This window comes from Anas platyrhynchos, chromosome 18 (assembly GCF_047663525.1).
Source record: "Anas platyrhynchos isolate ZD024472 breed Pekin duck chromosome 18, IASCAAS_PekinDuck_T2T, whole genome shotgun sequence".
In the NCBI taxonomy this organism is placed as follows: Eukaryota; Metazoa; Chordata; class Aves; order Anseriformes; family Anatidae; genus Anas; species Anas platyrhynchos.
The window spans coordinates 14,113,970-14,137,119 of NC_092604.1; the positions used below are offsets into that span (position 1 = coordinate 14,113,970).

Here is a 23,150-nt window from a genome sequence, read left to right on the forward strand (position 1 = left end):
GGAAGCTTTGGAGAACTCAGTAGCTACCACAGACTGCCTTCTAAAATTGATGATATTTGCCTTTTATTAAAAAAAAAAGAAAAAAAAAAGAAAAAAAAAAGTGATAATTTTGAGGATGAAAAAGAAAGCAGCATACCTCATCCTAAAAGGTAGAATCTCCTTTTTCCTGTGAACGCATTGGTGCAGTTGTGTTAATTTTATTTTAAAAAATGTAAATATTAATGCACCTTGCACTTTGATGTATTGCCATAAGAGACACTGAATTTCAAATTACCAAAGCCACTATGTGATACAGGGACATAACTTAGCTATTCATCTTTATTTGAAGCAGCCCTCTTCCGAAAAGCTCACTTAGGGAGATTCCCAGTTGCTATTAGAAAAGCAAAATAAAATTAATCTAAATCATTCAAACTTTATCTTAGAAAATTAATGATGGATGAAAGAGGGGGTTAATAAAGGTTTAATAAGAACTAGTCTGGAATATAGCGTATATTCCAGAGCCTGTGATTATAGTGGTAATTTAGCAGATTGTATCGCTGCCTGTCTCTGCCAAAGGATGTTTCACACCATTTAAAATGCACAGTATTCTCTTTGGAGACAGGTTGGTCTGGAATAACTCAACATCCAAAGAAAAGCCATGTTATTTCACTCCTCTCTTTATCAATTGCATGTGTGTGATTGCATGTGTGTGTCATCTTCTGCTCAGCATTAGCAATAAGCTTCCATGCTTTTTTCTGTGTTCATCTGTTGACCTCCTCAGAGACAGACGATACCAGAAAGGGCAATTCATGAAATCTATTCAGAATAGGTTAAAGTGCTGATATCAGAACTCCTGTGTGTATATATATTATATATATATATATATAAAACAAAACAAAACAACAACAAAACAAACAAACAATGGAGATCAGCTTTTTGTTTTGTTTTGTTTGCCTTCTTCCAAAAAGTAAATTAAAGTAAATTTGGTTTTGAAGAAAGTTATCCAAACTCTGAGAGCACCTTAATTTTTCTTATCTTGAAGAGGAACAAAACAGTGAGACAAATCTCCAATCCAAAGTGACTGACACTTGAATAAAATGCATGCTTACAGTGTTTCCAAGACTAAGGATGCAAGTTTCCCAGTGTACAAAAGTATTAGGCAAGCTGATCTGTAGTTAAGTTGAAGAATTTGTTGTATTTAAATTCATGCAGTGTATGATCTGACATTCTCTTTGACTTTACTGCCTTTCTTACAGGCTGTTTGCTGCCAAGTGCAGTGGCTGCATGGAAAAGATTGCCCCAACAGAATTTGTGATGAGAGCCCTGGAGTGTGTTTACCACTTAAGCTGCTTCTGCTGCTGCGTTTGTGAACGACAGCTGAGGAAAGGGGATGAATTTGTTCTGAAGGAAGGGCAGTTGCTCTGCAAAAGTGACTATGAAAAAGAGAAAGACCTGTTGAGCTCTGTCAGCCCAGACGACTCAGACTCAGGTGAGCTTTCCCACTTCTGCCCCAGATGGAAAAAAACACAAAGGTTTGTAGAGCATTTTTACAGAGAAGTATATGCATTTACACATCTACTTTCTCTATATGCAGATGCCACCCATGCAAATGACATCTCTTAGCAGGCACAGTTGTAAAGCCCTAGCCTGTTCTCCTTAACTTAATTTGCTGCTCTCTTAGTAAAGGACAAAAGTTTATTTAATTTATTTGTTTATTTATTTATTTTTGGTCAAGATTGTGTTTTTCTATGAGACTGTAGTATGTGAATCAGACTGACTTCAAATATCTGAGACCTTGTTTAAAGTGTAGGCATACTTTCCTCCACCTAAAATTTGCTCTGATTTCAGGGAATCTTCTGCACATATACTTTCAACAATAAGCTACAAAAATGGGAAAAGTAGAAAACATGATTTTTCAGAGTATTCCAAAATATATTTCTCTCTTCAAATCACAGGCACTAACTTTAAGGGAAATGACAAGTACCACATACACATACTGAAAAGAATCTGGAAAAAAAAAAAAAAAAAAAAAGAGAGAGAGAGAGGAGAGAGATAAATGGGTTTGTTCCAGCAATAGCATGAGTGGTGCAGACGAAGCCACTGTGGCTGCACACGGAGATGATGTCTGCATATCAATTCCTGTTAAGGCAGGCAAGAAGACTCACACACACACAAAATAAAAAAAATGCAGTAACTTGGAGACCATCTCTGAATGATTTCAAGTACAATATTTGACTCTCCCTATCTCCACCCAGACTTCTTTCTGGTAGTATGTCTCTTCCATGCTTTCTGATCATTTGTGTTGTACATGTTATTTTGTGTTTGAGCTTCGTTCTTGTGTAAACCTAGGAGGCAGTCTATATACTGACACAGGATAGCTGCTCTGTGGTTTGTGTGCTACACATGGTAGAGAAGTGAGGCATGCAGAGCTTGCCTGTTATGGATTGTCAAGGATGTCTCCTACAGGTCCTACACTGTTCCTGATGAGTGCAAACTAAAGGGGTTCAAACTGTCCAGGTCCCAGGGATGACAGGTTCAATACCTCACTAAAATGCACTGCTGCTAGTCTACAGTGTGAAGTAACCTCTCCCTTAATGGGGACCTAGGGTTTGAACAGTATGATTACAACAAGCCTGCACCACCTGGCCTGGGGACTGAGGCACCATACTGTGCAAAAAGAACTTTCACCTTTTCCTAAAGAGGGAAGCAGAGTCCTCACAACTGACAGCAGCTGATGGGTGTTTTCCCCAAGTTCTCTGCAGCGAGGGAGAAATGAATACTTCCTGTCCTCCACCCACTTCCTAGGGGAAGTTTTGAAAGGGTGAGAAAAGATACTTGCTGTCTATCTGGGGCTGAGAGCACAGTAGTGCACAGGATAAACACTTCACGTTCTGGATGTGGGTTCTCCAGTCCAAAATCCAGTGTATCTGGCTGCTGTTACAGTGAGGACTGGGTGTGAAGCTCAAGCATTTCCAGGAGAGACAGGATTCCTCCTTCCTGTGCTGTGTATACTCACGAAGACTGGAAACTTTGCATTGCAGTGTGCTCTGGCTGAGTTCAAGACTAGAGACAGTGTGTATGCAGACTGCTGCCAGTCATCGTAATTGCTCATTTGTTTCCCAAGAAAATGTCTAAGAAAATCAACAATTACCAATTCATTAAGCGTACAAATAACACAAATGTTTCCCTGTAGTTTGGGAAAATACATTATTCCAAATTCACTAGGAATAGTAATTATATTTAGTCTCTAATCTGAGAGCCATATTCACCACGTTGCTCAAATTTATATTTTTGTGTCATGAATGCTGTAAGACAAAGGTCACTGCTGATTCAGCAGGATGTGCAGGATCAGAGCCTTTCTAAATCTCATGTCACAAGGTTTGTACTCTGTGAATCTGCCTGAGGTGTGTGAGTTTCCTACTTGCCTTTTAGTGTGTTTTACCATCACCAGCTTCAGCAACCTGCTGAAGACTGTCTGTATCCAGACAAACCCCTTCGAGAAGATCAGTGAGCAAGGCTGTACCCAGTCCTGCAGTGATGAGTGTGGTAATCCTGCTCCTCCTCTGCTGTTCTTGTCAGCAAGTGTGAGTGTGCCATGCTGGGACTGTTGTTTGCTGTTTGCCAGCTGCCTCTGAGGACTACATCTGGCACAGATAGTCCTTTACTACTAGATTTTGTGTTTCATGATTAGATGGGCAGTAAGATGCCAAAGCAGTACAAAATAAATTTGGTTTCAACTTCATTTTCCCTTGGCACAAGGGGTTAGTTTCTTACTCCTGGAGATGCTTTTTCACCATTATTCTCTGTTAGCCAAGCCCAGACCTGAAAAACAAGTTAACAAATTAAATGGGATGTTTCATCTCCCATTGTCTAATACACTGAAAACATAGATCTCACAAAAGCCTGTGTGAGAGCAAATGATCTCACATACCCCTGGCTGAGTATGTGTCCTTCCCCAATCAAATATTTATCCATTGGACACAAAAGTAACCCTCCAATGAGCAATATTAATCCTCACAAACCTTTCCTTAGAAATGGCATGCTCAAAAGTTAATAATGTCATGGTTATTAAAATGACTGAACTTCTCTTTAATCATTAGGAAAAAGATGCTTATTAAAGTAAAAGGTGATTAGATTGCTAGGTACATAATAATCAGACCTTAAAATGAATTAAAGTCTAATTTGTTAATTCCCCAAACATCATCTTTGAGTATATCAAAATTGCAGCATGTTTCTTAAGGCTGAAGTCCCTAGAATAGTGTAATAATGTTTTCTGGAAGAAAAAACAAACAAACAAACAAAAAAAAAAAAAAACACACACACAAAAAAAAAAAAAAAAAAAAAAAAAAACACACACACAAAAAAACAGTAGTCTGGTAAAATAAAATATACCACGTTGAAAAGTTTTTCATATTAGAATTCATACTTACTCTTCAAACTTTACCACTGAGATTGAAATTTCCCAGTACAATACACTAACACACATCATATCACCAGATCATAAGAATATTTAGAATCTAACTACAGAAAATACAAATAATCTATTTATTCTACACAAGCACATCTATATTTATTTGTATTTGCCAAGCAAGATAAATTTGTGCATGTACATGTAGACACATTGTAATACCCAGAGAAAGGGTACTGTTGTTTTCCATGGGATGCAGAAATGAGAGGGCAAAGAATATATTTAATATTACCTCCAGAGCTTCAAAATATTCAAAACAATAACTGGAATCTATGCTATATTTAATGAAACAGACCTTAAGATATTTTGGGAATATTTGCGTTTACACTGTTTTGCTTCCCTAGCACCTCTCTGAAACTAGTGCTCTAGGAGAAGATGCAGCTATTCTGTGAAGGGAAAGTGTTGGAAAGCTAGTTGGTGTGGTTGCAACAGTGTCAGCAGGTGAGCGTAGATCAGACCGGGAGATGCTGGAAGGGCACCAAGTCTATCAGTGCCCGGTTCCTGAAGCACATTCTGAGTTTCCACCCCCTGATTAGTCCCATGCCCTTAATTTAAACTTAAGCTCATTCTTCTGCTTTTGTGAAATTTGATTTAGGCAGTGTACCCGCATTTAAGAGAATTTAAGTAAATTTAATTCTTCAAATAAACATAGGATAATAGTTGAACCTGCTGACAAGTTTGCAGCTGAAGAGTAGTTCTCATACATGTTGTTATCTTGGTGGAACAAGCACGGTTCTATATTCTTTTTTTTTTTTTTTTTCTTCTCACCAGTTAAAAGTGATGATGAAGATGGAGATGTTAAACCCACCAAAGGACAAGTAACCCAAGGAAAAGGAAGTGACGATGGGAAAGACCCAAGGAGACCTAAACGACCAAGGACAATACTTACTACACAACAGAGACGAGCATTCAAAGCATCCTTTGAAGTGTCTTCCAAGCCCTGTAGGAAGGTAGGTGCATCATCAGGGACCACCAGTAAGTTCTGACACCAGGCCGTGATGGTGACAGGGTTAGGCCACAGGTCCACATAGGCCCCTGCCCCTTCCCAGGCCAGCATCAGGTATCTGTGGTAAATGTAGAAAACCGGGCCAGCATATGGCAGTACTCACCCAAATTCCTTCTTATCCTTAAGCAGTTAGTAGCTTGGGATCAGCATAATGTTATTTCTGGGTACTCAGAATGTAACTGAGACCGATTCCTGTGGAGCAATGCTGTTTGCTTCTTGTAAAACATGTAGTAGTCATGGACAGCCAGAGCCTGGGTAAACAAGGGTCTTTGTGCCCTTCTTTCCACCACAGAGGGAGTCACTGTCCAGCAAGATGGGTGCAGAATCCTAGTCCCACTACTTGTCCTTCCAGTCCTGTTTTTTTATGAAAATTAATCATGGTGTTAATCTCAGTTATAGCAGCTAGGGAAAGGTATGATGAAGCTGATGAAAATGAAATCTCGGTGAAAAGCCACCTAGGTAACATTTCCTCCGAAATTTGATTGGGAAAAAATGGAGTCGGATCCCCAAAATTGTCATTGTTGGAAAAAGTAACTTCCTCTTGCAGATGTACAAAGTATGTCTCTTGGGACAGTGCAATGTGCCTCGTTGCCATTTTAAAGTATCAAGTTCTGCTTAAAAAATATGAAAAGTGTTCATACTAAATTTCTAATTTTTATACAGAACTCATTTATGGGTAAGACAAAAATCATGAAATGAGTTAATATAATTTTACATAGCTCAGAGCATTTGTTTAGTACTTACGAAATTGGTAGTGGTATGAAGGGCAGAACTTGCACAAACTGCAAAAATATGAGGGATTTTAAAAAATTAATTCTGTACCTGAAATTTTTATTGTAAATACAAACATCTTCCTCTTAACATAACTTACTAGATATAAAATAATAATAAAAATAATAATTTGAAAAAAATTATATCATTAAACTTTTCTTCCTTTAGGTCAGAGAAACACTAGCAGCTGAAACAGGACTCAGTGTGCGAGTTGTCCAGGTCTGGTTTCAAAACCAAAGAGCAAAGGTAGGTTGTTTGTCATGTTTTGAAATGTAGAATGCAAATTGTCCTGCAACAGAGATTCCTTTCTCCTCCCTGAGTTGTTGTACATATCACAAAGATCCTAGGGACTAAACTATATACGTTTTTCATTCTCTGCTTTCTACATCCATAAGAGAAGGGCCACTTTCAAACACAAACATTAAGTTCTTGTCCTCAAAGCAATACAAGGTTGGGAGTAAATTTTGCATGAAAATACGAAGTAGAAACTGAAATGTTTAAGCTTAGAAAATAAACTGAAACCACAGTGATGTATGCATGAATATAAGTGTTCTGTATTTATTGACTTGATATTTGCAAAGAATTTTGAAAGGAAAAAAATATTTCATTCAGACCCATGAAATTGTTCTGTTCTTCCTCTTTTATTCAGATGAAAAAGCTAGCACGAAGGCATCAGCAGCAGCAGGAGCAACAAAACTCCCAGCGACTAGGGCAAGGTAGGGGATTTGAGATGGAGGTAAAGCAAGGGGAAACGAATCTTCAAGATTTCTCAAAGTGCCATTCCCACATGGGTGCATAATGTCTTGGAACAGCCATACATGGCATTCACAGCTCTGTAGGTAATGTGCGCCATCATCTGTGGAAGCACACACAGCAGCTGTGTCCAAGTGCTTGCCACGGGTTATCCCAAAGTCCTTTCATGGGGCTAGACCCTGGAAGTGCTTACACCGAAGCTGTTACCACCTTCCTAAAATAAATATGCAGTACAGAGGAGCTTTCACTGGAGGAAATCTCCAGGAGGCCCACTCCAGGGAGATCCCACAGTTAGCTTTATTTTCTCATGAAAAAAGGGAACCATGAATGGCTGGGCATCTGCAGACTGCCTGCAAGGGCATCAACATTGCTGATGCCCTGCTGTGTCCCAGATCATTTGGCAGGACTTGCACAGAGGTGCTAGGGCTTGTCCTGCTGCTTCATGGATGCTGCTAAGGAGCAGCATCTCAAGGCCTTGCAACCTCATATCCTCTTCTTTACACAGAACATCAAAACTGTCCTGATGTTCAGGATCATGGTCTGTGAGCAGCACATGGGGCTGTTCTGCATGCTGTCAAGGAAGCACTTACTGATTGCTCAACATGATATCCACTCCAGCTTAGGGAATCATTGTACCGTTGCTGCATTAGCAGTATTAGGCTGGCATCAACAGGCATTAGATGTTATAAGGGCTATGCCAGACACAGGAGACTTTGGGAAGTTATGGTCAAGCACCCAGGAGCTCCATAATTATGTAGTCAGAGATTACAAGTCTTTCAATTTACTGTTGAGGGTTGTACTCTCAGACAAGATTGGGAATGCTCCTCTGAATAGCACCTAGCTGTATTCCTTCTGATCTCATGTTCAGTAATGCCACCAATACTACTGTCTGCAGCCTCTGTTGCTAAGCAGTGACTGTGCCCTCCTGTGTCTTCTGCAGAAGTAATGTCTAATCGAATGGAAGGGATGATGACATCTTACACACCACTTGCACCGCCACAGCAGCAGATTGTAGCAATGGATCAAAGCAGTTATGGCACAGACCCATTTCAGCAGGGTCTTACCCCTCCACAAATGCCAGGCGACCACATGAATCCTTATGGTAAGGCACGCATCATTCTGCTGCATCAGAAATAGCAGGGTTCATATGCAGGTTCATACTCCAAAGGTTCAACAGAGTTACTTGCTTTTATAATATTTTTTTTTTTCTGGGATTTGTACCAGGGAGTTTGTACCAGTCAGTTTTGTGTGTATGTTTTCATGTACACGTAAGTGGGTAGAAGAGAGCTTATCCCAGGCTCTGGACACCCTTCAAAACTACTTCAGAGTATAGTTTTGATAAATGATAAAAACAAGCATCAGCACCTCTCCAGCCCCATTTTTTTTAAATCACTATCCAAGACATCTAAAAATAAAAAGAGACAAATTGTATCTCCCTCACCAAGTTTTTCCCCTTCCTAGAGGCTCTGGGAAAGTAATGCTTTGAAAAGTTGTCTGCTAAGGATAAGTAATCTATTTATTCCAGAATAAATGACCACCCCTCTCAGATCCCTCAGATTGGACGCCTGGATTTGTTAAAGAGCAATTCTTGAGCTACTGAGAGGTATATCACCACAGGACATTTCTCCTGCATACTTACATTCTCTGTCCAAACTCAAGATGATGTTTTGATTTGATAATTTCCTGCCCATACAACATCAAGTGAATAGGTACGCCAAATGCATCACGAGCATTAAATGCCTAATAATTGGTCCTGGACAATTGCAATGTGGCATTTAAACAAAACTTAAGAGGTTTTCTCGGACTGTGATTATTGGCCTTGCTATTGCCCACAAGGGCCTGTTACATCAGACTCATTTGTATTGACCAGGAGCACTTCTTTGCAGAGTTACATGTGCACATCACTTTCATGAGCATGAATTGCACACAGGCCAACAAGAAATCTGGCTTGGGTCTGTGTTATTACTTTTTTCCACTGAGGCAAGTCCACAGTAGACACCAGGCAATTTGGTAAATACTGTAAGGAGCTGAAGATATTTGAAGTGCAAATGAGCATTAGACGGCTTGTGATTTTGTTGCTAACAATGTGCTTGGCAAATTCTAAGCAAAACTCATTTAGAAGCATGTTCTGTGTTTCAAAACCAATGCAAGATTTAAAAGAAAGCCATTTTAAATGAAGGCATAAGGAAAAAGAACCATTGTAACACTTTCCTAAAGCTCACATTACTTGAGCTAGAGCTCTTTCTGGTACCTTAAGATACAAAGTAAGCTGAAATTCTAGTTGCTAAGGGAAATAAATGGTGCTGTGTTCCAAACCAGCCCCCAGCGAGTGGAATTTTCTGACAAGAAAGCATGTTTACAACTGTAGCTCATTTGAGGCCAGGGAAGTTGGGCCTCCTCCTGGGTCCCGTCGTGTTTGTCGACCTGCCTTTTACCTTGTGTGTAAATGAAGACCGTTACTGGTTATGGTCCTCAGGCTGCTTTTTCCTGTTGTTGGGCTCTCAGCGTCTGGTCCTCCTTTCCTCCATGGAGCCCCCACAAGTGCTGAATCCCAGTTCAAGGAACGCCAGGGACCTTCTCCCCTGACACCGTTTGCTTACATTGTCAGCCAGGACTTGCTTTGGTACTGTTGACTGGGGCATAAACTAGATACTGGTAGTTTTCTGCAGTTTTCTGCACTTCTAAGTGGTATTGCTGACAGTTGAACTTTGCAAGTTGATTGCTAGCCTTTCTCTTTATAGGTCAGATGCTTAGAGCCAACTTATGTTAACATGCCAAAACAAAACCAGGAGCATTCCATTTTGCTGCAGTGTGCAACATATGAGCATCCATGTGTACTATGTCCTTCTTTGACTGCACAGAATACCGCTTAACATATACATTTCATTTACAGGAAACGACTCAATTTTTCATGATATCGACAGTGATACCTCTTTAACTAGCTTGAGCGACTGTTTTCTTGCCTCTTCTGAAGTTAACTCCATGCAGGCTAGAGTAGGAAACCCCATTGACAGGCTGTACTCTATGCAGAGCTCATATTTCGCCTCATGAAAATAAAAGAAAACAAACAGCCGGCGTATGTTTAGCCAGTGACTTTTTCCAGTGCAGACTCTACAGCCATATGTTGCCCAGCTCTTCCTTCACAGTGACTCCTGCCGCCTCTGGACTGCAAAGAGCATTTTTAGGAAGACTGTATCTGTGTGCATATATGTATGTATGTATATATATATGAATACCTACCTAGTTACATACATACATATATAAACAAAACACATCCACTGGTCCCATACCCTTGATTCCCAACTTGCACCAGATCAAGAGAGAAGCGTGGAAGGAACAGAAGACCCTGCTCTTCACCAGCCTTTTTTTTTTTTTTTTTTTTTTTTTTGAGCTCATCGATATAAAGGAAATGGATTTTGCAGAAAGCTAGACCTTTTCCTCCTTTCTCTCTCCCTTTCTTTTGGATGTTTAATTATTTTTTTTTAAGCCACTGATACTGACATCAGTCAACCACATGAAAAATAAATCAAAGAAACTGGAGATTCCTCCCTTTTCTTACTGCATGATTCATACTATGTTGTGGATAAATTGCCATTTGAACTGTGAGAAGTTAATGTAAATGTGACGTTCAACATTTGTTTCCTTTCTACATTTTTTTACATAATCTAGATCTGCTGATTAGTTTATAGCCCTTATACATATGATACTGAGGAAACTGGTTAACAGTTATATTTATGGAGAAAGCCAGTGATTTTGTAATAAGAAAGGTCTATGACCCTGGAGAGGAGATGCATGTTAGGGACAGAGGCATTTAGATTAGTATTGATCTTTATTAATTAAAACTAAAGGTGCTTACAAGACAGAGTTTTATTTATTATTATTATTTTTTTTTTTTTTTTTGGAGTGTGAGAATAAAACATTTACTTTTGTTTTTAAGTATTCCAGTGCCAAATTCCAAGTCTAGGCTATGATTGGCAAACATGTTGTTCATTCTGTTCTGTTTATTTCTGTTTTGCATGAGGCATAAATGTGCTATTTGCCATTGTCCATCTGGAACAATTAAGCACTCCTTTAGTTAATTATCTTGCTTCAGCAAGAATCTATGTTATACAGTTCTAGCCTGAACCATCAGAAGTCCTGAAATGTGCACCAGCTAGGAAGAAGAAAAAAAAAAAGTAGGAGAGAAGTCACAATGGGAGGTTTAGATATACTGAGCTGAAATCTAAACAGAAATACTGCAAGTTTCATGCTGATTTACTGTATTTACAGTAAATACTCCTATTAACCTTTTAGGGGTGCAAATGGAAGAACAAGAAATGCATAAATTGAAGGAAATGTCCCAGATGAAGTTTGATCATCTCAGATGCTAAGTTTGAGCATATGTCATATAGGTTTTCATAGGGCATAAAATGTTATAAATAATAATAGCATAGTTATAAATATTGCCTGGTGATAATTATAATGTGGAGAGGCAGACAAGTACAGTCATGGTTCCTAGTGGAGAAAACTTCATGGGGAAAATTTGCCAGGGTAATATCAGTAATTATAGGGTGTGTTCAAAATAGAGCTCATGGGGAAAGATTGGCAGGATAGGCCCTTTCTGAAATAAATACCTTTACTATATTGACCATAATATCCAAAACCAAGCCAAAGTGTTGGTTAATCTGATTCCTTTGGATGAGGACTGGCAGCAGCTCAGAGCAGCAGCCTCCTGGGAAGGCACAGAGCATTCCATTTGCAGGAGTGCAGACACTCCCTGGGACTCTGACCCTGGCCAAGGGGCGCAATTCCTATGTGGGGAGGGAAGGAGTGCCCACTGCACCCAGCCCCAGAGCTCCTCTGCCCACAGAGCTTGGTTCTGCTGGGCAGCCATGTGTCTCTTTGCTCAAGCAGCAGGGCTCGCCCTGCACCCCGGAGGGAGTGATGGCATGGGTAGGTGGTAGGTCCAAGGGAACAGGTAAGATCATGTTCTTCTCCAACATGAAGATGCAGACTGAGAGCGTAAGAGGTTTAGTAAGAAAGCAAATTTCTGTCTTTGAGATAAGCCCATGCATCTCCACACTGTGATGAGGTAAGCACTATGGGAGAAGACTACATGCATACACTGCAGCAGAGCTAAGCACAGACCTGGAGGTAAACCCCTCCTGCTGTAGAGCAGTGGCCAACTAACCACCTGCCTTATACAGGGCCCTTAATGTGTGAAGGAACCAACAACCCTGTGCAGGGTGATGCTCCCCTTCCTGTAGGTGCCTATTTCATCTCTCCAATGTGTCTGCCATGCCCAGGGAGGGGGGGGGGGTCTGTTACTTTTGCTAGTAACCATTCTCTCACTTTCTTGTAGGGATGTGTTTTTTTAGTTGAAGGTTGTGAGCCCCTGCATATGTTTTGAAATGGGAAGAATTTTCTTTTTGCAGCCATTCTTCCCTTTCTTTGCGTGTCAAGATAACAATTTCCTTTTTCTCTTCATGTTAGCAAACATAAAGAACTCAGGTGAGCTATACTGCTTGCAGGGCAGAAGGCAAGCACTTTTCATTATAAACATTTATAACCACCAATCTCAATTAATTCATGATATTTTCCTGCCCATCCTCCTCCTGTGCACCTTCAGAGTCAGGGAAAAGTGCGTTCACCATCTCAAATGTACTGGGTTTATAGACTAGACATAAATCTTGCTTTGTCCCTCATTCCTGGAAGGACCAAAATGGCATTTATTGTATACAGAGACTTAAGTGATAACTATAATGTGTCCTACAGTTTGGAGAATTGTCTTGTCCCAACTCTACCTCTGCTTCTGGGCTGGTTGTTGAAAATACAATCAATTTCCAAGGTAAAGAATCCAATATCCCGTTTGATAGCTGAAGTAACCATAATATTTTGCTGTTCTTTAGATGGTTGTTTGCTACCTTATCTTTTTCTTTCATTGCAATGTACCTGTACATACCATCTCCTTTTCCCTTGGTGTGTTGTATGATGATGCCTTAGCTGTTTGTTCCCCCATATTCTACCACCTCTGGTGCCACAGGCACTACACAGTCAAGCCATCTGGCATGCATAATGCTTCCCTTGCCACTGTGGATTGCTGCTGGTCAAGGGAAGGAATGCATGGTCAGTGATTTCCAGCAGACCCATTAAATCTGGCAAAGGCCAAAGTTCATTAAAGCAAAATAAATGTCACTTTTTTGTGGAATGAATTATCCTACTGGAGTGTGATCATTGTGGTTTTAACCTGGGACCTGCAGTAAAAGATTATATAGCAACCTCTGACCTTTTTGATTTCTGTTTTACTCTTCTGTTGTCAAGGGAAATGTCACCAATCAGGTGAAAGTAAAATGTTTAATGGTCCATATCACAGTAATATCTTATACTGAGTCAAATTGATAAACCCTTGCCAAAAATTCTTAGCATCTGGCACTTCCACGGAAACCACAAACAATGATTGCACATATGGGAGCTTGAAGGTTAGAGGTCATGACAGCGGTTTATTACATGCACCTTACAGTGATCATTTTCCCTAGGAAATTAACCCTTTTCTAATATAAATGCATCAAGTGAACTCTTCATGGTGTTCCAATCATTGTTTTGGCTAAGCAAGGAATACATGTTAAGCTAAAGTGGTGACAAGATGCAATTAAGTAAAAGATGATTGATTAGGTTTCAATGTTTGCTCAATAATGTTTAAAAAAAGGTTACTGTGAGATCAGAATGAATACGCTAAGTAACAGCTTCCTCAGAGGTCTTTATTGTGCAATTACAAGATCTGTTCATAAAAGCAATGATAGCACACAGAGTTTTTCCTGCCTTCATGAATGGTTACTGAGCAGTGTGGTCACTGAACCCACCAACTGGCTCTCAGCTGGGCAGCAACATATTTCCATTGCATGGTTGAATGTCAAGGGAATGATTCCTACCATGTACTGCTCCTTTCAGCCCCCCCTATTTTTCACAACGCTATGGGATAAACCCCATATTCTAAGCAGTTAGGGGGCTGGCAGTAAATGTGTTTAGTCGCAACATGAAAGACAGTTATGTTGCTGTAAGTAAAATTATAGTGGTTGCACTCACTAAGATTGAAGCTGCATCCTAGGAAGTTTGATCTTACTTACTTCTTTAAACACTGTCATCAGAAACATCCAGATCACTTAACCCAGTCGCTGCTAACCATGCTGAAGACATGACTCGCATTAGTCTCACGATGCCTGCTGAGTAGATTCTTCAGACTCACCCTACACAAGCCTGATGAATGTTACCAAGTCCTTTAAGGAGGTCGCTACTGCTCTATCAGCAGCAACTTAGCCACCTCACTGTGCCATCATTGCATGGGGAAGGGCCTTCAGGCTGGCAAACCTTCCAGAGATGATGTGAGCCCACTTACCTCTTCATACTGTGCTCAGGACTCCCTTCTGGTTTCTTTAGGGATCAGAAATACCTCCCAAGCCACCTTCCCATGTTCCCCAGAGAACCCAGCTCACCATGATAGTGCTAGGGATGCTGCAAGCTGGGGTTTGCAAGAGCACCTTCTTCAAACCATGTCATAATAATTCTGACTGTCCCAAAAAGTCACTAAAAATGAACAGCAGAATGAAAGAGGGAGGGAAAGGCTCTCACAAGCCCCAAGTTTGGTCATAAAAGTGAAAGGAAAGCGAGCATATTAAAGCACATCAAAGCCATGGAAGCTGGAGCCACAGTACACAAAGTCTGAAATGCTCAGGGCGGTGCTTTACACAATCTGATGCCCAAACCATTCATGCCATGCATTCACGGAGAGCAGATGTACCCTGCATGTGCTGGTTCATCTTTAGCATGTCTTCATTCCTCCTCATGCTGGTGGCACTGGACAGCTGACATCTGCACCCATGGTGATGTGGCTAGGGCTTCAGGTTTTGGGTCTCTCTTGCTAGGTGACTACTTACACACTTGCTTAACTTTTGGCAGGTATGTAAAGCCTGTAGACTTTGGTGGGATTTAAGCACAGTCTTGCTCATTTGAGGCCCACCTGAATAAACTGAAAACAGTTTGCCTTCCTAAACGATACAGCCAAGGTCCTTTTGGTTCTGCACACCATTCTTCTGTTTAGTAGTGACTGTGAAGGGACTGCCAGATATTTAACATTGGGAACTCTGTTTTTAAGTGAACACCTTATTTTTTAGCTGTGTATGGCTGTATTACTTGTATATTTATATATTCTGTATTTATGTTATCAAAATGTAGTATTTTGTAGCTGTCTGTTACAGTTTGTTCAACTTGTAAAAAAATATGAATATGCTCTCTCATAATTAACCATCTGCCTCTCCTCACAGTAGTTTCCCTGCTCCTTTCCCTCTGCATTGGTAACAAACCACCATAATGTATGTAGATCATTGTCTTTTTTTTTTTTTTTTTTTTTTTTGTTATTATTATTTAATTACTTGTCATTGTTAAATTATTTATTAGTGTTTTTAAATTTCATTTCACTGATTTTTTTTTCCTGCCACCATTGTCTGGCAGCTAAGATACATGAATTTCTCATTATGCTTCTTCCTTTGTGCACATGCACACATACACAAACACAGTAAACAAAAACAAAAAAGAGGGAAAAAAAGATAACACTTCAGTATATTTGTAAATAAACAACCTGTAAACAAAGCAGGATTTTCTTTCAGTGTGCAGTTCTTTCTTTGCTTTTGCAGACTGAAAGTGTTTTCTCTGCAAAGTGGGGGATGGCACCACTGTTTTCTCAGGCAGGATAACCAGGGGATCATTATAACCAGCCATTGTGTTATATATTTATTTTTCAGTAATGTGGAATGGTAGTCCAGGCTATTAATTGAGTTCCCTCCTTTGTTCCAAGGGGAGATAAAGCAAGGGCAAAGACAGAGTCTTCCTTCACACTGTTCCTCAGCCTCCATAGTTTGAGAGCTCCTCTGTAGGGATGGGGATAGTCATCATACATATCATCATGGCTCTCAGCCTTCTTTGCATAGGCTGTCTTAAGACAGGTGAAGTCTGTAGGAATTGAAGATGGTGCAACCAGACTACTCACACAGCTGTAACTCTGTCAGGACCAAAGTGTGCGTGGTGTCTACTTGTTCCTGCTAGCGCTAGGAAGAGAGGCAACTTCTTGCCCACTCACAACATCTGCATCCTGCATACTAGCCTGCCTCCAGGGCTTACACTTAAGCATATGAATATGAGCAGTCAACTGCAATAAGCCTAGCAGAAAGCATACTGGGAATACCTGGGATCATGACAAGCTTGGGTGCACTGCCCTGATGCCACCAGCCACAGGCACAGCTGTTGAAGAAAATGGGAAAATACCTCTTAGAGCAAACAGCTGACACCATGAACACAGCATCTCACACTGGCCGTCTGCTTCATTCATTGAATAGCAGAGTTCTAGAAGATTATCAGTGTTTCTGACACATGAATTGCTTCAGGGGAAGACTGTAGTAGTCATTGCCACTGACTGCTGTGGAGAGTTACAGCCTAAGTGGATGTCCAACTGTCAGATAAATTCGGTGGGGGGGGGGGGAGGAGAGATGGTAAGAGCTGTTTGCTGCTGTTAATAATGTCCTGGGTGCAAACTCCAGCTGTCCTGCTGTTTACCAGGGCTTGGCGGTCATCAAGGGAAGGATTATCCAGGGAACCCACTGTGCCTGTGCCCTGACCCTACACATTTCCTGCTGACACCAGACATAGATGGGATTCTCACCCACTGAGATGTGGTATGGTCTTATCTGTCCAGTTTTGTTGTAAGACAAGTTAGATATTATTAATAGTTTTCCTTCAGAGTCTTCCATTTAAACTATTTTAATCTGAGAATTACGGTTTCCAGCAAAATGCTGTTTTTCACCCACAGAAAACATATGCTCAGTCTTCTTGAGATAATTTTGATCATGGTAGAAGTAAAAATAAATAAATTTCAAATTAAAAAAAAAAAAAAGACCAAAACCTGCTAGATTTTCAACAGAAACTATAGGAAAAGGACAATTTCTGAAAGATATGTTCTTTAAAGGGAAGAAAACAAAACAAATACAGGTATAGAAAGTGAACCAGCTCTAGAAGTAGGCATCTAGATAGTCTGGACCAAGGTTTTTAACCTCCTTTTCTCTATTTTAGTGGTATAGAAATGGCCATGTGGTTATTTTTTAAATTATCTTAACCAATGCCATTTAAGTGAAAAACAAGCAGTGTTGCTGACTTGGAGAAGCAGCACAAGCAGAAAGGCACAGAGCTGCTGCAGGGGAATGAGGAAAACTCAGCAGACAGCTTGTTATTGCCCAGTATTCTTGGCCTGTCTCCTGAGCAGGTTCTGCTCTTCAAGCTTGATGTACATGGGGAAAGAAAGCCCACTCAAACAGCATTCACCTGACCTTCCTTTGCAGAGGAAATGAGCTGTTCTGTTGGTTCCTGCCATGGAGTGCTCATATTGGAAAACAGAGGGCTAATATCCTCAATGTTTAGACTCAGAAAGAAAGTCCCCTTAGCTGCCAGTTGTTTCTGGTATGTACAGGCAGCACATAGGGACCACACTAGTGCAACAGCCCTGTCCAAGGACCACATATCTGTGGGTCTCTGAGCATCCCAGGTTGTCCTGTACAGTCAGCGGGTCCATGCGGTCGGGACCAGGAGGTTCTCCAGGAAGAATGGAAGAAGCACAACCAGCAGCCCTGGATAGGTTCAACACAATTGTCCAAAGATGTACATTTTGCATTAGCACTCCTCAGAATTGTATTCACACTCTTCACAGGCTCCTGCTAAAGCAGTACTTGGTATTGTCAAAGAATGTGTAACTGTAGATCTAGCTGGAACGAGAAGCGGGTCCTACACCAATGCTGAAATGTTTTGTCTGCTTGTTTGGATGGGTAAGGCTTGTGAGAGCTGCACACATGCTGCAGATAGGCAGGCCAGTTCAGGTGCTCACAGGCACCATCTGTGACCTGTTTCAGGACAGGTTGTGAGTTAGGAGAGCCAGCTGTGCTCAGCAACACCTGCAGAAGTGCCCAAGAGTTGACTCAAAGGGCAGAAGTCCTAGTAATACAGCGTGTGGAAGCTGCAGTGGTGTCAGAGAAATCTAACAAGATATTTTTTTGGAGCAAAACACAAGTGAGGGGAACCATATTCTAAAACAGACAAGTGTATATAAGTATTACAAATGGATTATAATGTATTCATCTAGTAATGACAAATTTGAGACCAATATAAAATGATAGATATATGCTGATGTCTGTGGGACAATGTAAATATGGACGTAAACTTCAGCTTCAGCTGAGGTTTGATTTGGTCACATCTGATTATAAGTTGCCATTCCCCTGCTCTAGAGACATTAAATTTCTTTTTTGTGCCTCACGCATAAAGTCACAACTTCTATTTTTTATTAAAAATCAAAAGATATGGTTTTATACCTAACCTGTCATCACCAAAAGGGGCAGCCCTGTTCCCACCGCCACTGCCAGTCATACCATTTCAGCACATACTTTGCAGCCCTTGTGGAAAAGGATACGTTTATCTGTCTTTCTGTCTTGAAAAGCAGTCCATGAAGGATCAAAATGAAAGTGGCTTCCCCAGAACAGCTGCTTAATCTGACCTGAGCAGTGAGAACGTCTGCAAGAATCTAAGAAAGAAAATGAATGCACAGGGGAAGTGGGACTGGGCAGAGGGAAAACAATCTGTCCTTTTTCACAGCAAGCCACAGTTTTACCAGGGGGGAAGTAGTACACCCCAAGAGTAGGATGTTAAGACAACTGTCCCGTCTTTCCCACAGCAGTTTGCACATAAAGCGTGCAGTGTCATGCAGGGTACAGTGGATCAAGAGGTGGCAGCTCAATAACATAATAAAAATAGTTCATAAGTAGTCAAAACTTTTTTTCAGTATTTGTTAATTTAGATCCTAAGGATATTTGTAAAGCTGCTGAGCACAGATCTCTCTCTGCTAAAACTCTCACTCCAGAACTTGACCTTAAGGACTGATCAATAAATTGTCTTTGTTCCCAGTCAAAACCTTCTTTCCCTTTTGCTGTCCACCTCCAAATTGCATCATCATGTGCCCCTCATGCTTGTTATTGGTGGAATGTCACTAAGGAAAAATGGATTGCCATTAGCAATTGTTTTCACCTAAGCCAGAGTTAGCTACTCAAATATTCATGCTCTGCATGCATCTAATATTTATGAAGTAAGAATTACTGAGTTGCCCATAGCCATTTCTGAATCTCCCCAAAAAGATGGGTGAAAGGGATCGGAAAAAAAAAAAAAATAAAAAAAAAATTAATACATTTGGAGCTTTCTTTGCTGTTCTGCATTGTTTGTGTTGTGTTTCTCTTTGGTGTCAGTGAGACAGAATGAAGACTGATTTATACGCCACAGCTGTAGCAAACAAAAGAAGAAGAGACCAGGGAAATGGCTAGAGGTAAAAATGCCGGTGCAAAGGGCTAAAGGCCTGCACCTGGGTACTGCTTCCCATGCAGTCTACCCCCCTTGGAGCACCTTGTAAAATCAGATTATCTGCTGGACACAGGAGTTCAAACAGCCCTTCAAAAGATTTGTCTTAATAATTGCTGCCTTATCTTAACTTCTGTTTTTTTATCAGCCAAACTGCTGCTGGGAGGCAGATCCTGAGGATAAGGTGCTGTCACTCTTAATTATTATTACCTCTTATAATGAAAACACATTTGTTCATCCTTCTGTGCACTCAGAAATGGTGTAACTAATGAATGTTTAGTGTTTTATCAATATTTTTAATAACATAAAAGAAACGTTATGAGTATGGCCCCACTGTATAAAATGATCATGGATTAAATGCTATTAAATAAAGAGTATACCTGTTTCTCATTTATTTGTATACAAATATAAACAAATTACTCATTAAGAATGAAACACATTTTTATATTCTCAGAAAACCATTCTTTCCTGCAAACTGTATTTTGCAGTTAGGATGCTGTGAGGCTATATTCTGTCACTGGAACATGGTTATTAGCACTAGAAACAGCATGTATATTCTGAAATAAGAGAGGTGATAACATTATTTCTTTGTTTATTTATAACAGGAGAACAGAACATTCTCTTTAAAAGCATGCTAATGAATTTGGCTTCTAGTATTTATCCAATTGACATCTGACATTTGCATTCCAAACTGATTTTTCTCATCTTTTGAGAACTAAAATATGAATTACTTGGATGAAGAGAAAGCACGCCTTTAGTTGTACTTGTGGAAGAAAAGACCTTCTTATATTCTCTTTGGTCCACTTCTCCTCACTTGGGTCTGACAATCCCCACTGATGGTAGCTGGGCTTGGACACACCTTTGCCAGCTTGACATTGCATTATACTGAGCCCCAGTGTTTCAGTATCACAGCTTCATCTGATCACGTTATGAGCAAGACATGTACTGTAATTGACCAGAGCTGCACCCTGAACTAGAGAGGAAGAGAATAATACTAAGTGGAGAACTACGTAAAACACAAGGTGTATCAAAGCATTGCATCTTTTCCTACCTCTTGATAGAGTATTTACTTCCCTTTTCTCTACCTCTTCTCTATCCTCTGTATTTACACTCATTCACATTCTTTTGACTTTCAGGTAATAAGAGGGCATTATATTCTCTCTTTGTTAACCTAAAAGAGGAAATAGGGTGATATTTTTGTATGCTTTTGAGATGGTACATCCACAAAGAAGTATGCAGGGGACTAACAAGATACCTGCTCACTCAGAATCATGCCTGCTCACCACTTTTGCCAGCTAGTCATTGATTAGCTGATAGTGAATACCAAATCCATTCCTAGCAGTGAAAGATAATGAGAGTTTGATTAGACCCTGGCATAGTCATATAATGTCCAAAGGAAAAGGACTTCACATGACAGGCACATAAAATGCAATGCTTTTACAACAAGCATTTAGAGGATGACACTAAGGCTGACATAATGGAACTGTGGACAGAGCCCAAAAGGCTTGATTTCAGTACTCCAACTAATGATTTTGGTCAGTGACACGGATTTTTCTCATTCTCTAGCTTTTCTGTCCCTCCTCTTTGAAAAACAAACAAACAAACAAAAAACCTTTCTGTATGTTCTGTATGCTGTTTGTTATATTTAACTTCTTAAAAGACTTACTAATGATTTGAGTGGTTTTGTCAGAGTTGAGCCATTGTTTCATGAGTTATTGTAGAGAAGTGTGAGGTGCTGAAGGCTTTCTTACAGTTTTCTACCTGAAACATTATTTCCTGAATAAGCAATCAACTTCATTTTGGGAGTATTAGGACTATGGCAGCCTTGAGACAGCTCTTTCTAAGAGTACTTCTAGGTCTTTTGCTGCTTCATTTCAGTGTTGAAAACATTGTTTTGAAAACTGTGATGAGACAGAATGGACAAAACAAAGTTGAGAAGCTAGGTAATGGTAGTGCCCAAAAGACAGAGTAATAAAGCAGAAGATGATAACCAGGATAATGGTGACGGTGATGCACAGTGGGGGACTATGTGCAGGTTTCTTCTGGGACTTGGGAAGAGCATGAGGAGGGTGATGGTATCAGGGTCTGCAATGAAGCAGAATCTGCACCACATTGCTCTCTACTACTGTGCAAGGTATTTGTGGGAGTGTCTGGAGAAGAACACTCTTCTTTGTTGTCCTGCCTCCAGTCCGATACTGAGACTTCTATGCATGAATTTCCTTAACCCAGTCCTGGGGACAAGCCCTGCTCACACAGTGGGGTGGGGAGCTTTCCCCAGGTACACACATAAAAGCAAGCAGTACTACACAGGCTCAGACATCATGCTTGCAACTGCAGATGTGTACACGGTTCACTGCATTAAATGTTTTTCTAAGGAAGGTGTTTCACAACACACCAGTCTGTATTATTAAAATGAGGAACATGGGATATGAAACGCCTTTTCCTTTTAAATACCCATTCTGTAATTACCATGCCCTCTCCCTGCTAGAGGGAGTTTGTCTGTGGGTGTTGTGTAATGGTTATTAGCTGCACACCTACAGACAGCAAAGACAGGGAGTTCTCTCCTAGGCTCTCCACCACACCTCCCATGTTACCAACACTACTTATTCAGGCTTCTTTAATTTGTTTCTTTGTTCAACTTGTAACAAGTAAACGGGTGTCCAGCAAAACACAATGAGTTACTACTAATCAGATGACCAGTGATCTTATACTAGCTGTGGCAATCCCTCACACCTGTGTTGTTAGATTAACATTGATAAGGAGCCACCAATAAGCCTTGCACAGAAGTGCTCCCAGTGAAGCCTGTGGATTTCCTTGATCTTTCTTTACAGTTTACCATTATGTGAAAAACTTTTGCTTTAGAACTGAGTAATTATACTTCCAGTGGCAACAGTCTTTCTTGAAGGACACATCAATGCCTGTCTGCTGCTTACCGAAGCAGGCAAAATATAAGTGACCGAAAAAAAAAAAATAAATTACCACAATGACATGGATAGCCTAAACTCCTTTTTTCATTTCTCTGAAGAGGGACATGCCCCAAGATCTCTACACCAGATAGAAACAAGAGTATCTTTGAAGACAAGTTACTAATAGGCTGACAGTTCCAGGGGTGCATCAGAAAAAACATCTCATACGGTGACACAGCCTGTATCTGAAATCTATATACACAAATAGGGACATTTCTGCTTGCTTCTCTTGACCCTCTATATCAGTGGATTGAAACAGAAAGCTGGAACTAATCTGCCAGTCATAGGTTATCTGCCTGTCTAACTTCCAATGGCAAAAGGAATGCACCTCAACAGCTGCATTTCACGATTGCTTCTTCCTTCACTTTGCAATTATTTTTCTGAGAACACTGGAAAAATATAGCCTTCGTCTGTGTACCAGTTCACACTTTGTTGTTTGTTTGTTTGTGTTGAGTTGTTGCATTTATATATCCAATTCTTAAAAAAAAAAAAAAAAAAAATCTTTCCTAACTGGTAGTTAGTTGGTTAGCTTGCAAAATGCTTAGATGAAAAATGCTAAACAAGTACAAAATCTGATTACTTTTAGGAGGACTGAAGCAGCAGTGACATGCTGCTGGTACATTATGCTTTTGCAGTTCTGATGAAAAGAGACTTCATCTACAGCCAAGCATAGCCAGACACTGTATAATCTTCAATTGCTGCAGTGTTGCAATATGCAGAATATAATAGACTGCAACTTTACACAGGGAGGATCAACTGTCTCAACTTCCTGGTAAATCTGCATTTGACCTGT

General features: G+C 40.3%; 1 protein-coding gene across 2 annotated transcripts in view; it reads left to right on the plus strand.

Annotated features, from left to right (window-relative positions):
• The window catches only part of LMX1B (LIM homeobox transcription factor 1 beta), a 113,232-nt gene extending 96,328 nt beyond the window's left edge, over positions 1 to 16,904 (plus strand). The window contains exons 3-8 of one of the 2 annotated variants that reach the window (XM_027470847.3): positions 1,236 to 1,468; positions 5,219 to 5,397; positions 6,393 to 6,470; positions 6,874 to 6,940; positions 7,918 to 8,079; positions 9,871 to 16,904. In XM_027470847.3, the coding sequence (XP_027326648.1) occupies positions 1,236 to 1,468; positions 5,219 to 5,397; positions 6,393 to 6,470; positions 6,874 to 6,940; positions 7,918 to 8,079; positions 9,871 to 10,028 (877 nt within the window). In that variant the 3' untranslated portion in view covers positions 10,029 to 16,904. The other variant, XM_027470848.3, reaches the window with a different exon arrangement.
• Positions 16,905 to 23,150: the final 6,246 nt, after the last annotated feature.